Source organism: Phalaenopsis equestris, unplaced genomic scaffold (assembly GCF_001263595.1).
Source record: "Phalaenopsis equestris unplaced genomic scaffold, ASM126359v1 Scaffold001221, whole genome shotgun sequence".
NCBI classification, from domain to species: domain Eukaryota; kingdom Viridiplantae; phylum Streptophyta; class Magnoliopsida; order Asparagales; family Orchidaceae; genus Phalaenopsis; species Phalaenopsis equestris.
In genome coordinates this window covers 351389-364233 of record NW_018165660.1, presented here as the reverse complement: position 1 = coordinate 364233, position 12845 = coordinate 351389, and the positions used below count along the sequence as shown (strand labels likewise).

General features: G+C 32.0%; 1 protein-coding gene across 1 annotated transcript; it reads left to right on the top strand.

Annotated features, from left to right (window-relative positions):
• The first annotated feature begins 2279 nt into the window (after positions 1-2279).
• Positions 2280-2994, top strand: LOC110033558 (protein AF-9-like). Its single transcript, XM_020737582.1, has 2 exons — positions 2280-2777; positions 2819-2994. Exon 1 carries the CDS (start codon positions 2313-2315, stop codon positions 2775-2777), a length of 465 nt encoding a protein of 154 aa, XP_020593241.1. The 5' UTR covers positions 2280-2312; the 3' UTR covers positions 2819-2994.
• Positions 2995-12845: the final 9851 nt, after the last annotated feature.

Sequence of the window (12845 nt, the reverse complement as noted above, 5' to 3'; positions counted from 1 at the left end):
TATATATATATATATATGCGTGTCTGCGTGTGCTATAAATAATGAAGAACAGACTTCTTGATGACTTTTAAATGAAGTTTATCAACTCTGACTCAAAAAATTATCCCGAGCTTCATGTCAGATGATAAATATATTGATGGTGTATCAATTATTTTAAAAATAAAATTTTAATATTTATATTAATTTTTTATTAAAAATATTAGATATATAACAAATTAATGAATGGTAAAATATTTATTTCAATTATGTGCTAATATTTTTTGGAGTTATTATAAAAAAAAAGAATTAATTGGAACATTTTAATTTATTTTTTTCTATATTAAATTATTTTAAACATTTTTTTATAAAACAAATTAATAAATATATAATCATCAAATTTAATAATTTTATTGAGATTATGAAATAAATTAATAAATGATAATACATATTATATTTATGTAATTTTTTAATCAAAATTGTCAAGGTGTGTTACTTATTTAATCCACATTTGATAATAAAATATTAAGGATATTTATCAATATCATAATTTGTGCTCCCACTAAAAAAATTTCTAGCTTTGTGAAATGAAAAAAAGCTAGACCTCCCATGGCAATGATTATCCATAAGTGAGATGGCATCCACCCCTTTTACTTCCGGACACCGGATGTCCGGACAGCGGCCCAAATGCAGAAAAGCAGGAAAGGAACCAGACCTCGGCCCTCCTCGCTTCACACGAGTCATTGTCCGGACATCCAGAATCCAGATGCAAAATTTTCTCCAGAAAACGAGCACGTGGCCATGAAGAGCAAATCAACTCCCCCATCCTCGTCCTAATCCGACCCATCTGAATTTCTAATACCAAGAAGCTTCGTGCACCATAGCCAGATCAGGACAAGCAACTCCTACCCCACCTCATCTTCTTAGTTATTATATTTACATTAAACTTAGCATTAACAATATATAGCACGATTTTAATCGAAGCAAGCATTAACAATAAATTTGTGTGCATGCAGACAAAAAGAGGTTACAGGCCGCACAGGCCGACGCAAAGAGCGGCTGGAAGAAGCATTATTCAGTAACTTTTAACTTTCTCATTTTTCTTATTTAAAAGCGCCGGCTAACTGGGCCTACATATGCTCCAACGAAAGCAACAACAAAAAGATCGAAAGAGCACATCCGGTTCGTAAATTGTTAGCCGATGGCTCGGAATAAAGCTCATCTGTGGGACAAATATTTGCATGCGGATTATGCACGCAGAGCTGCGTGCGTAATAACCTCTCATTAACATCTGTTTCGTGGTTATTAGGGGGTTATTGAGAGGTTATTGATATATTAATTTTAATAATATATAACTCCAATAACCTTCGCGGATTTTATTTCAATGTTATTCATAGGTTATTATGAGGGTATTGCAGGGTTAATGGAGTACGCACGTAGAGCTGTGTGCGTATTCCATATGCAAATATTTCCCTATTTGTGGATGGTGTGATGTCAAGTTTTCTTGAGGTAGTGCTAGGTGATTGATCGTTCAGACGTACGTTTATTTGAATGCAATATCATTTTATCTTAAAAAGCTCATGCATATACACCCATTTATAAATTCGTGAAATCTTTACTTTGTGATATGAGAGCAGGAGTTATCAACTAAGGCTATAGTGGGTTTAGTTTATTAGATTGGCTTTCAAAGTAATATAACATAATTAATAAATTAAATTTTATGTTACTCTCATCTCAAAATAAATCCTATAATATACCTTGATCCAAATATATATTTCATATTTTAATTTTAGTCTCTATATATATATATATATATAATATTTGGGGAGGACGTATATATATAGAGTGACTCCACTATCCATATAAACGTCATCCGGAAGTAATATCACTTCCACGGGAAATATTTACATACGGAAGACGCATGCAGTTCTGCGTATGTCTTCCATTAACCCCGTAATACCCTGATAATAAACAATGAATAACATTGAAATAGAACCCACGAAGATTATTAGAAAGTTATTGGGGTTATCTGTTATTGAAATTAATACTTCAATAAACTCTCAATAACCCCTCAATAACATCCGCTTCTAATAACAGCGAAGCAGAGGTTATTATTCACGCAACTCTACGTGCGTATTCGGTATGAAAATATCTCCTTACTTCCACACGCTTATATATAGAGTTTCACACGTGTCACTCTCACACTATCCAAACCCTTCTCTAATACTTGGCTATAAATATAAAACACTGGCTAAGGCTGCAGTGATAATTAGGGTTAACTGTGCTCCGCAAACACAACCCGGAAGCCGAAGGGAAAAAAGGAAAGAAAAATAAGGATGGGAAGGCCGGAGAAGGAAGGGAGGTGTATGAGGCATCCAATCCACAAGCACTCCAATGGCGTCTGCCCATATTGCCTCTACGATAGGCTCTCCGATTTCTCCACCTCGTCTTCCTCATCCACCAACAAATCTGCTTCCTCAACTTCCTCCTCCACTGTTTATTATTCTTCTTATGATTCCGAGCTCTCTTCCATGGATGTGTCCCCCCCGCATGAGAAACTCATGGCTGAGAGTATGTTGAAGCAGTTAGAGATGTTGAGGAAGAGCAAGTCTGTAGGTTTTGATAAGGAAGCAGAGCGGGGGCAGGAGGAGGAAAAGAAGAAGATGGGGAAGAAAGGAAGGTTTTGGATTAGGTTTATGATGGGGGGAGGTGGGAGGAGAAAGCAGAGGGAAGTTGGGTTGTCTCATTCGAAAACCATGAAGGAGAAGTCTTCTCACAAGTGGACTAATTTCTTCTCTTAGTTTTTTTTTTTTGGGGCTTTTTCAATGTTGAGTTCCAAGTTCCAAGCTTTTTTATTTTATAGGTTGTGATTGAAGCTGCAAGTTGTTAAATTTGGGTTTTGAAAGCTGTTATTTCAGGATTAATTTCTGGAAAAAAACTAAAGTGTAAATTTTGATTTGAATAAGATGATTTTGCACCATGAAAGCAGGAAAATTGGCCCATGTTGATGCTTTTTTTAATGCTTGCGTTTGGTTCCATGCGTTCTGAACCGCCAAATCTCTCTGTTTGTGCTATAACCAATGAATTCGTTCTTAAAGACAAGATTTTTATTTCAACGAAATAGTTAGATAAGAATAAATTAAGCTTTGTAGATGACATACTTTCAAGGCTTTGTTTATCGAAGCTCATGCATGATATTATAAATTTTCAGCCAATATTTTGCAAGAAATTTTACGGCTTTTTATTTTGCTGTCCAAAATGCAACGGATTAGCGTTGAATTTGGTAAGGAGGGAAAAGGAGTGAAAGAGGTTGGTAGAGAAGAACATGAAGAAGCGGAAATGGAAGAAGAAACAGGTTTTCCATTTATAAGTATCTTCTTACTTCCATCACCCTATTCTCATAGCTAACCCCCAACTTCTCCATTGTTTTTTCCCCCTATTTTTTCTTTCCTCCTTTATTTAGATTTATTTATTTATTTATTTTTACTTTAAGTGATAAATTTCAAATTAGATTGGATTTGTGATCTTGAGAAAATAATATTTTTTATAACCACTAGGCCATGTGTCTTTCACTTCCTCGTTCTGTTCGCATGGTGGCTTGAGAGCTGCATTTGATGGTGGAAAGCTAAGCCTGTGTTCGGTCGTGTTACATAGCTTTGCATATGCACTTTTGATCTCTTGCTATCCTTTATTGTTGCTTTCCTTCCTTCTATGAATGTTAAAAGTAAATCTTTTTGTTTCTTTTCGACTACCTACAATGTCTAAAGCCTTTACCGAAAAAGTGAAAAATTATTACGTGCAGATAATATAGGTGCGAATGAGTGTGGATTTAAAATGATCAAAATGGGCTCATGATAGGCAAACGAGCATCGAATAGGGTCACGATACAAGACATCAAAATGGATTATGGAGTATGATGCAAGAATCTAAACCCCCCTCCTAAATCTCCACCTTTCACTCCTACTCGAAGCCCTCTCGAGGAAGTCTCAATAGGCAAGTGAACATTTCCCTCGCCTTTCTCCTCTTCCTCACATTATTATTTGCTAATATCCACTAAAGCTGTCGAAGATCTGCCTGCTTTTGTAAATCTGGGATTTAAGGCAGAGCAGAAAATGAATCAGATTTGTTAAATAAGATATTAAAGTTGCCATTTCAGCCATTTCACAAGATTTAACTTAAATCCAGATTAGATTATGCTTGAAGAGGTTTCAAATTGTACCTTATATGGTTCACTCTTGGTTATCACAATAAGAAAAAAAAATCCAAATGTCAAGAGCTTCCATTGTCCTTTGTTCAAAATGTTAAAAAATAATTCTCTTTTGAAAAGTAATCTTCAAGAACCGAAGAATGAGATCTAGCTCCTATCAGATGTGTTATAGAGAAGAGATTTTACAGTATTCACTCTTGGTTGCTGTAAAAAAGTTTAGATGCGTGCTGGAAGGTCCGCGATGATAGAGTAATAAATTATTTTCTTAGCATGACATGAAAACTCAACACTCAGGTAATTAAAGAAAAGTAAGAGAAGACACCTTTTTTTAAGTGAAAACACTTGAAAGGGGGAAAAACCACGAGACAACCTAGTAGAGTACATATGTATGTTCTTCTCCTGAATTAGGGACGATGGATTTACAAAGCTGATCATTGTAAATGTCAACATTAGTTTATATTCTAGCTGTAATAAATGTATTTCTCAGTGATAATAGATTGCAAGGGCTATTGTTGATTGGTATGAAGATATAAGTTCATTACAGATAGTGGATATAATAACAACTTGTTGTATAGGTTGTAATTGAAAGTCAAGGTAGTTTTTCGTTTTGTGGGATGCAGATGATTGTTTCAAGAACGTCAGTTGGCTACAAAGACCATAATAAAGACCTGCAAGAGCTGTGAGCCACGTAGGCTGTAGTTGATCATATAGGGCGTAGTCCTGAGCTATGATGATTTCAATAGGTTGTAGATGACAAAGTTGAGATCTATGTAAACTATATTTGTTTACGTAGGTCATAATGTTGTACTGCGATGATGTCCATAGGTCATATTGGTCAAGTTCAGAAGCTGCACAAGCTATGAGCCACATAAGTCAAAGTAGTGAACTGTGGTAATGTATTTAGGTCATAGAGCTTGGAGTCGAGAGCTGTAGGAGTCGTGAAATATGTAGATCATAGTTGGTCACACAGACTGTAGTGGTGGGCTGTGGTTGAGAGGCGTCATCACACCATATGTGGGGTGTGTTGTTACACCATCATTAGGTTTGTCATTGCACCATATTCAGGGTGCATTGTTACACCCTCTTTGAGAGGCTTCATTGCACAACATGTGGGGTGTGTTATTTTGTAAGATGTCTTGTTACTATGTAATACATGTCGAGATTTTGTAGTGTACACCGTGATTCCATAAAAGACTTTACTATAAAGAGCAGGTGGCAATCGATGGTAGTAGAGTATGACTGGTAGGTGTTGGACTATAGTGGTTGGTAGCTACAAAAGTGAGAGGTATTCGTCCTTCAGATACGACGATGTCGGACTTTAGCTCATTCCTTAAGATTTAGTCTTTAAACCCTCTTAGAAGGGGGCAGGGCTCTATTTATAGATTCTAAGAGAGACATTTCTTTAAAAAAAGGAAGGAATCTGAACCACTCTATCAGACAACCCAGAAAGATTCCCTCAATCAGATGGCATTTTGTGGGCATTTAAGTGCCTCCATGATGTCAAAATTGAGTAATCTTGGTCTCATTGGATTCATCTTATTGATACTCTCAATTTAACCATAGGCTCGTCAGATTTGGAATTTGTTTGACCATCCATTTATGTATTGAAAGCTTTTAAATTGATTTAACAGCTTGATCCGGGCTTGATTTGGTTTAGATAAGACCAATTTTAATACCGTTGGTTTCATCTCGTCGAGTTCATTATTTTGGCTGTAAGCTTGCTAATATCAAAGTTTTGGATGATTTTTAATTGAATTTTAAATGAGTCTTGCTCAAATATCACCTAAAGATCTATATCATGCCTCGAGATTCATGCCAAATGATATATTTGTTGATGATGTATCAAGTTTTACTCTCCAAAGTAATATATATATATATATATATATATATATAGATATATATATATATATATATGTATATATATATATATATATGCTAATACTCCTTGATGATTATTTCTATTCAAATTTTAATATGAGGTAGACTATGAGAAGATTAGAAATTGACTTACATAGTTTATGTATGGTGGAAAATTAGTATTAAAATATGGCATTTTGATTTTCAATAAGCGAATATGGAAATTTATAATGGAATTTCTTAAGAAAATGTATTTGGACAAAATTTTCTAAATTTAATATTTCTTGATTGAATGAATTAAAATAATTTCTTTTAAGTGGTAAGTTTAAGTTTTCTTTCTTTGACAGTTAATAAAACCACTATTCTAATTCATGTCTTAGTTTGCTCGTGTTTTTGTTTAAATGAAATATCCTTCAATACTTCATGACCAAATCACTATAAATATTAACAATGATTTAAAATTTCACAGAAAGTTATTTATAAAAAAAATTTCACAGAAAGTTATTTATAATTTGTATCATGTATAGCTCCTTTTCACACAATAAAAACTCATACCTATCGTTTTAACTCACTACCCACTTTTACTTAATTAGATAACCTTAAATCCCATCTCATGTTTTAGTGGAAACAAGAACCTTGATAGACCATAGTTTTTCTCCCCATTTACCTCTCATTCTCTACCACAATCATGATCTACCTCCAAACCCTTTATATTTACTAACTTCTCTAGCCATGAGTGAGATTTGCCTAGGTTTTCCACTTCTTCTAGTCCTTTATTCGTTTGAAAGTTTGGCTTTAGTCATATTTCTTACATAAAATATTCTTCTTCTCAAGATAGCTCTAATGTTATATATAAAAAAAAACAACTCACAAATCTTATTTCCAACAAAGATCCCTTATTATAACATGGAGTTGGCCAACCCTTTACATATTTCACTTTTTTTCCTTGCACATGCAACTTGGAATGTAAGACGTCTCCAAGGATAAGGGATAATTCCAGATAATAAAATCATTCTCAAGGCTATAACATGGATTTATCTTCTTTAAGAAACTAAAATCCATAAAAGTATTTTTAGTGAATCTACATCATTCAAAAAGCTTCAAATATTATTCCCCTCTTAATGGGATTGCCATAAATTCTTAGTTGCTCAAGATGAGGAAAATTTGATTAAGTTAAATTATGCAAGTATTCAATTTCATCACATTCTTCTGCAAACATGGTTCATTCAAGATTTGCTTAAATTGACAAATTAAATTTTTTTTTTTAAGTATGGACTATGATGATAATGCCATCACTGAACAAATTATTTTATAGAATTCTCTTAATATTTTAAGGCATTCTTATGATAAGATTGTAGAAATATCTCTTTGCACATGATTTCATCCTTCCAGTTCACCTCCAAGATTATTTTTTGTTTGGAGCTTTCCCTTCTCTTAATATAATAGCCGACATAACTCTCCTTTTCAAAGTAATTTAGGCGAAGCTTTATCAAATGACAAGTGGTTAGACTTATTCCAAAGCTCTTACTAAAAAACTTCACTTCATTTTGCATCCAATTATTCCGGCTTAAACATCTATTCATGAATTATTCCTTTTGTAAAACTCATTCATTTTTACAAATAGATGGGGCCAATATGAATCACATAATAAAATCTTGTGTGTCTTATATACATGGAGAAATTATCTTTTTCTAGCAATAATCTCGAAGAATTTAAGTTTAAATTTACATTTATGTTTTAAAATAATGTATAACAACCACACACAATCTTTTACTTGAGAAAAATAATATATTTTATCTATTTTGGAGCCTAATGTCACTTAAATATTACTATTCTTAGTTGTCAAATCTAATCAAGATGATTCGATTATGGATACTGTGTAAATACAAGTGAATTGTTCAATATCTACAGTGTCTTAGTTAACTAAACAACTATTTTTTCACCTTGAGATTAAAGCAAAAACAACCTTAATATTATGACAGTTATATACTCCCCGCAAAATATTCTCCTCAAATCAAAATATCAAAAAAAGGTCATTTCATATCTCTTAATAATTTATAATCTTGACTAATTTATTGTTGGTTGGCTAAGTCTCTAAGAAGAGTATTATAGCTGTATTTTCCATTTAAGAAACTTTGCATTATATTAGAAAATAAAAACATTTAGGTCAATGTAAATTTGCAATAAAATTTTCATGTATATTTGGGACATTGTATTTTCTCAACTTGTCAAAGAAAGTAATGACTTATTTCAATTTTATAAGCTTATACACATGATAAAACACACCAAATACTACATGAGAACATCGTATTCCTAATATATATTGTCAATATATATAGGATAAAATTCAACAACAATCAATTTATTAATGGACTTTGTAATGACTATCCATCCATCAATACAAACTTTATTAAAAACTATTTTTCTTCAATAAATTGTCATAAATTTAATAATTATAAAATTCACTTATTCCAAGAAAGATTATTTTTCCACCTATGAAGCATAACTCCTTTCTTATCAATATAAATTCATTTGTTAAGTCCTTTCTTACAAACTTTAATCTATTTTATATTCAATAATAATATATTCTTATATATAAGATATCTCTATTAACTACATTAAATGTAAAATTAATCATTATACCAACCAAAAAGGAATAAGGGCTGCACAATTAAACTAAAAATAGATTAAAATTTTATTATTAATACAAAAATGATGACAAAATATTTTGAAACCTCAACAACAACATAATTACAATATATAAGCTATATTTATAGTCCATAAGCTATAAAGTTATATTCCCTCAACATAGTTAAAATAACCTTTTGGAGTTACAATCTCTCTATATAATTTAAATAATTAATATAAATTGATCTGAGTTGAAAATTAACTAATGTTACTCATAATAAAAATATTCTCCTAAATTATCAACCTTTCAAAATAAAACTCCTTTAGTCATTCAATCTAAAAAATAAATGGACTCCTTAAATCCTCAATCTCAGTTGTAACCCATACATCAAACACTACAAAATAAATGAGTTTAATTCATCCTCCTCCTCATCTCATCTCCCTACCTTACTTCCAATTTCTAATGGACTCCCTACACTGATCAAATGGGTGCTTTTCATTAACTTGATAGGGTTTACCCACGAATCAAATTATCCTGCTATATTGAATTAAGTGCCGCCAACCTCAGGTAACATCTTTTCTTCTAATTTACGCACCTCTAAATAATTAAAGATATTTTAACTCATCCTCAGGTTACTCATCAAATAGGTTCAGGACCCTACTCAATTAGAACAAGGTCAGACAAAGCATGGGATGCCTTCCACAAAACGCTTGATTTAACATCGTTAGCTCGACGAATCCAAGTCTTACTCTTGCTTTACTTTCTCATATCTTTCATCTTTTGGATTCACCTCGGTATTGCTAGAAAGCATCCCTTAAGGAAGACTGCTAAGTGTAGAAGATATCTGTCCCAACTGATTTGTTATGTTCCTAATTGCAGTCCCTTGGATAAACAACCTCTTCTAATGATAATTTATTCTCCTTAAACTATGTGTTAGAATTAAATTTGGTGGATAAGAAGGTATAACATTAGAATTTATTTGATTATTCCAAATGTTAATAGGATTAATTTGATTATTTCCCAATGACTGGTTTCCTCCTCAAAAATTATTGTTCCAATTGAAATTAGGATGATTCCTCCAACCTTGGTTGTAATAATTGGAATAAGGACTATTTGGTATGTTGTTTATTGCATGGATAATATTATAGGGATTAAGGTCAACTAATTGACCAAATGAATTTTTCTAAATAACTAGTGGTCCTTGAGGTTATCTCATCCCATAATGATCCAATTTTCTTGCAATCGCTGCAACTTAAGAAATTAAGATTGTAAGTACATCATTTTCTTGAATATTCACTACTCTCTTAGGATTCACTCTGTCAAATGGCCATTGAAAGTTGTTTGTTTCCATCTCCCCAATGAGAGAATAAGCCTCTTCAAATGGTTTTGACAAGAGTGAGCCTCCAACATCAGCATCAATGATCGCTTTAAGAAATCCAACTAATATGTTATAGAAAGTTTGAATAATAAGCCAATCAGGTAATGCATGATGTGAAAACTTCTTAGGAAGTTTCTTAAATCATTCCCAAGACTCATAAATTGATTCCCCGTCATGCTGGCATTATGAAGTGATATCATTCCACAACTAAACAGTTTTAGAGGGTGGAAAATACTTAGCTAGAAATTTTTGGGCTAGATCTCCTCATGTCTTGATTGAACCTGATGCTAATGAATTTAGATATATCTTAGCTTTATCCTTCAGGGAAAAAGGAAAAAAGCTAAGTCTAACTGAATTATTAGAAACACCATTATATCTAAATGCAGCACAAATTTCTTAGAAACTTGCTAAGTGTAAGTTAGGGTCTTCAGATGGAGATCTATTAAATTGATTATTCTGTACCATCTAAACTATTGCTGGCTTAAGTTCAAAAGTATTGACTGCTACGATAAGAGTATGTATACTTAAATGAATTTCATCCACTGTAGGGTTCACATAATTCCTTTAAGGTCTATTAACATTATGATCAATGATTGGATCCTCAGTAACTGGATGATCTGCCATTTCTATAAAAATTTTTTGGAGTCTTCTATATTTTCTAATCCTCCTAACAATTCTCTCTAGATCTGAATCATAGGGTTCAAGGTCTGTAGCTCATGAACTACACATTTAATTCTAAAGGTTTAAATAATATGATAGATATCAAATACATTTTTGTTATTTTCATCTTTAATTTCTTTTTTCTTTAATTCAGACAGTAACTAAAGTTACCAAGTGCTACTATTATTTCCAAATCTAAGTTTTACAGGTTCAACTAAAATTATCCTTAAGTTGTTCTTACTGACGCTTCCTTTCTTCATTCTTTCCTTCCTTGACAACGACGCCAGAAAAGCTTGATGACCCCAACAACCAACACTTTAATGATAATTTAATTTAACTCACAATCTACACCTATGTGCCAGGGTACCTACGCAAGTGCACATATCAATTTTGTAATATAGGGTTCTACTTGAGTCCAAAATGTTGATCCCACATAGAAGCTATAACAAGTTCTCAGAAGTTTTCACAATAATAACAACTTAAGTGTCAATTCTAGCCTACTTCTTTTAGGTCCTAGTTTGAAAAACCGCTAAAGATAGTTTTTCTAATAACTAATCCTAAGCTACCTTTCTACTCCTAAATTTAAATTTCCTAGATCAATTAAACAGGTGAAATTCAAGATTGATAAAAATAATTTTCTCTTGTGATATCTTAGGTAGATTGTAGGTGTTAATTCTAAGAAATGTAATATGATAGTGACAACGAGAGCATTCCTCTTTTTTAACCTTTGTCTAGTTCATAAAGAAATTTAGTTAATCTAGTATTAAGCTTAAACCCTAGATTACATTGGTTACAACTTCAGACTGTCACCCTAGAGTCCCCAATTTACACACATCAAAGCCTATTTCCCTAAGTTGCATTTCCTCGATGACTCATCTTTCATAGTCATTTGCACAATAAGAATATTCTATGTTGTTTCGCCATCACCCTCTAAAACCGTTTAGTTGATTGCTTTCTAGAATATTCTATGTTGTTTCGCCATCACAATAAGAAATTTTTGGGCTAGATCTCCTCAAATGAATTTTTCTAAATAACTAGTGGTCCTTGAGGTTATCTCATCCCATAATGATCCAATTTTCTTGCAATCGCTGCAACTTAAGAAATTAAGATTGTAAGTACATCATTTTCTTGAATATTCACTACTCTCTTAGGATTCACTCTGTCAAATGGCCATTGAAAGTTGTTTGTTTCCATCTCCCCAATGAGAGAATAAGCCTCTTCAAATGGTTTTGACAAGAGTGAGCCTCCAGCATCAGCATCAATGATCGCTTTAAGAAATCCAACTAATATGTTATAGAAAGTTTGAATAATAAGCCAATCAGGTAATGCATGATGTGAAAACTTCTTAGGAAGTTTTTTAAATCATTCCCAAGCCTCATAAATTGATTCCCCGTCATGCTGGCATTATGAAGTGATATCATTCCACAACTAAACGGTTTTAGAGGGTGGAAAATACTTAGCTAGAAATTTTTGGGCTAGATCTCCATCACCCTCTAAAACCGTTTAGAATTTGCTCTATGACTCATTTTTATAAACTTATTTATGTGATGATTTCTCCTATAGTCTTTAGGTGGATATATGATGACCTAATTTTGAAGTCATACAAGCTTATTTTGTGTTTAAATTTTTTCTTAATTTTTTTTATGAGTGGTATATTCATCAATACTTTTATGATTTTGATACATAGTGAATTTTAATAGTCAAACCACATTATTTTTTTATTAATTTTTTCGACGTATTTTAAGTTCAATTTCTAAATTATCATCACCATATTGTAGAGCATTTTAAGCTTCACGAAAAGAAAATATTTTTTTTCTTTTTTTTCCAGCATCATAAATATAAACATAAATGATTTATTATTAGATTTATTTTCCTTAAGGATGTAGTATATCCTTATAAAAATAAACTTCTTGGAACCATTTAGTATTCATTTTGTTAAATATTTTCTACATTATTTTATAAACATGTGTAGTATTTATGGCTTTTTTTTCATAATTTTTGCAATCCTATATTTTAAGATATAAGAGAAATTGAATAGAATTTATTATTACAATAAAATATTTATTTTAATTACATTTATATCTATATTTAATTTTTTATAGCTAAGTTGATATATATATATATATATATATCCTCAT

What these genes read in the sequence shown, in the direction of transcription:
- LOC110033558 (XM_020737582.1), top strand. Translation starts at nt 2,313, where the DNA reads ATGGGAAGGCCGGAGAAGGAAGGGAGGTGTATGAGGCATCCAATCCAC.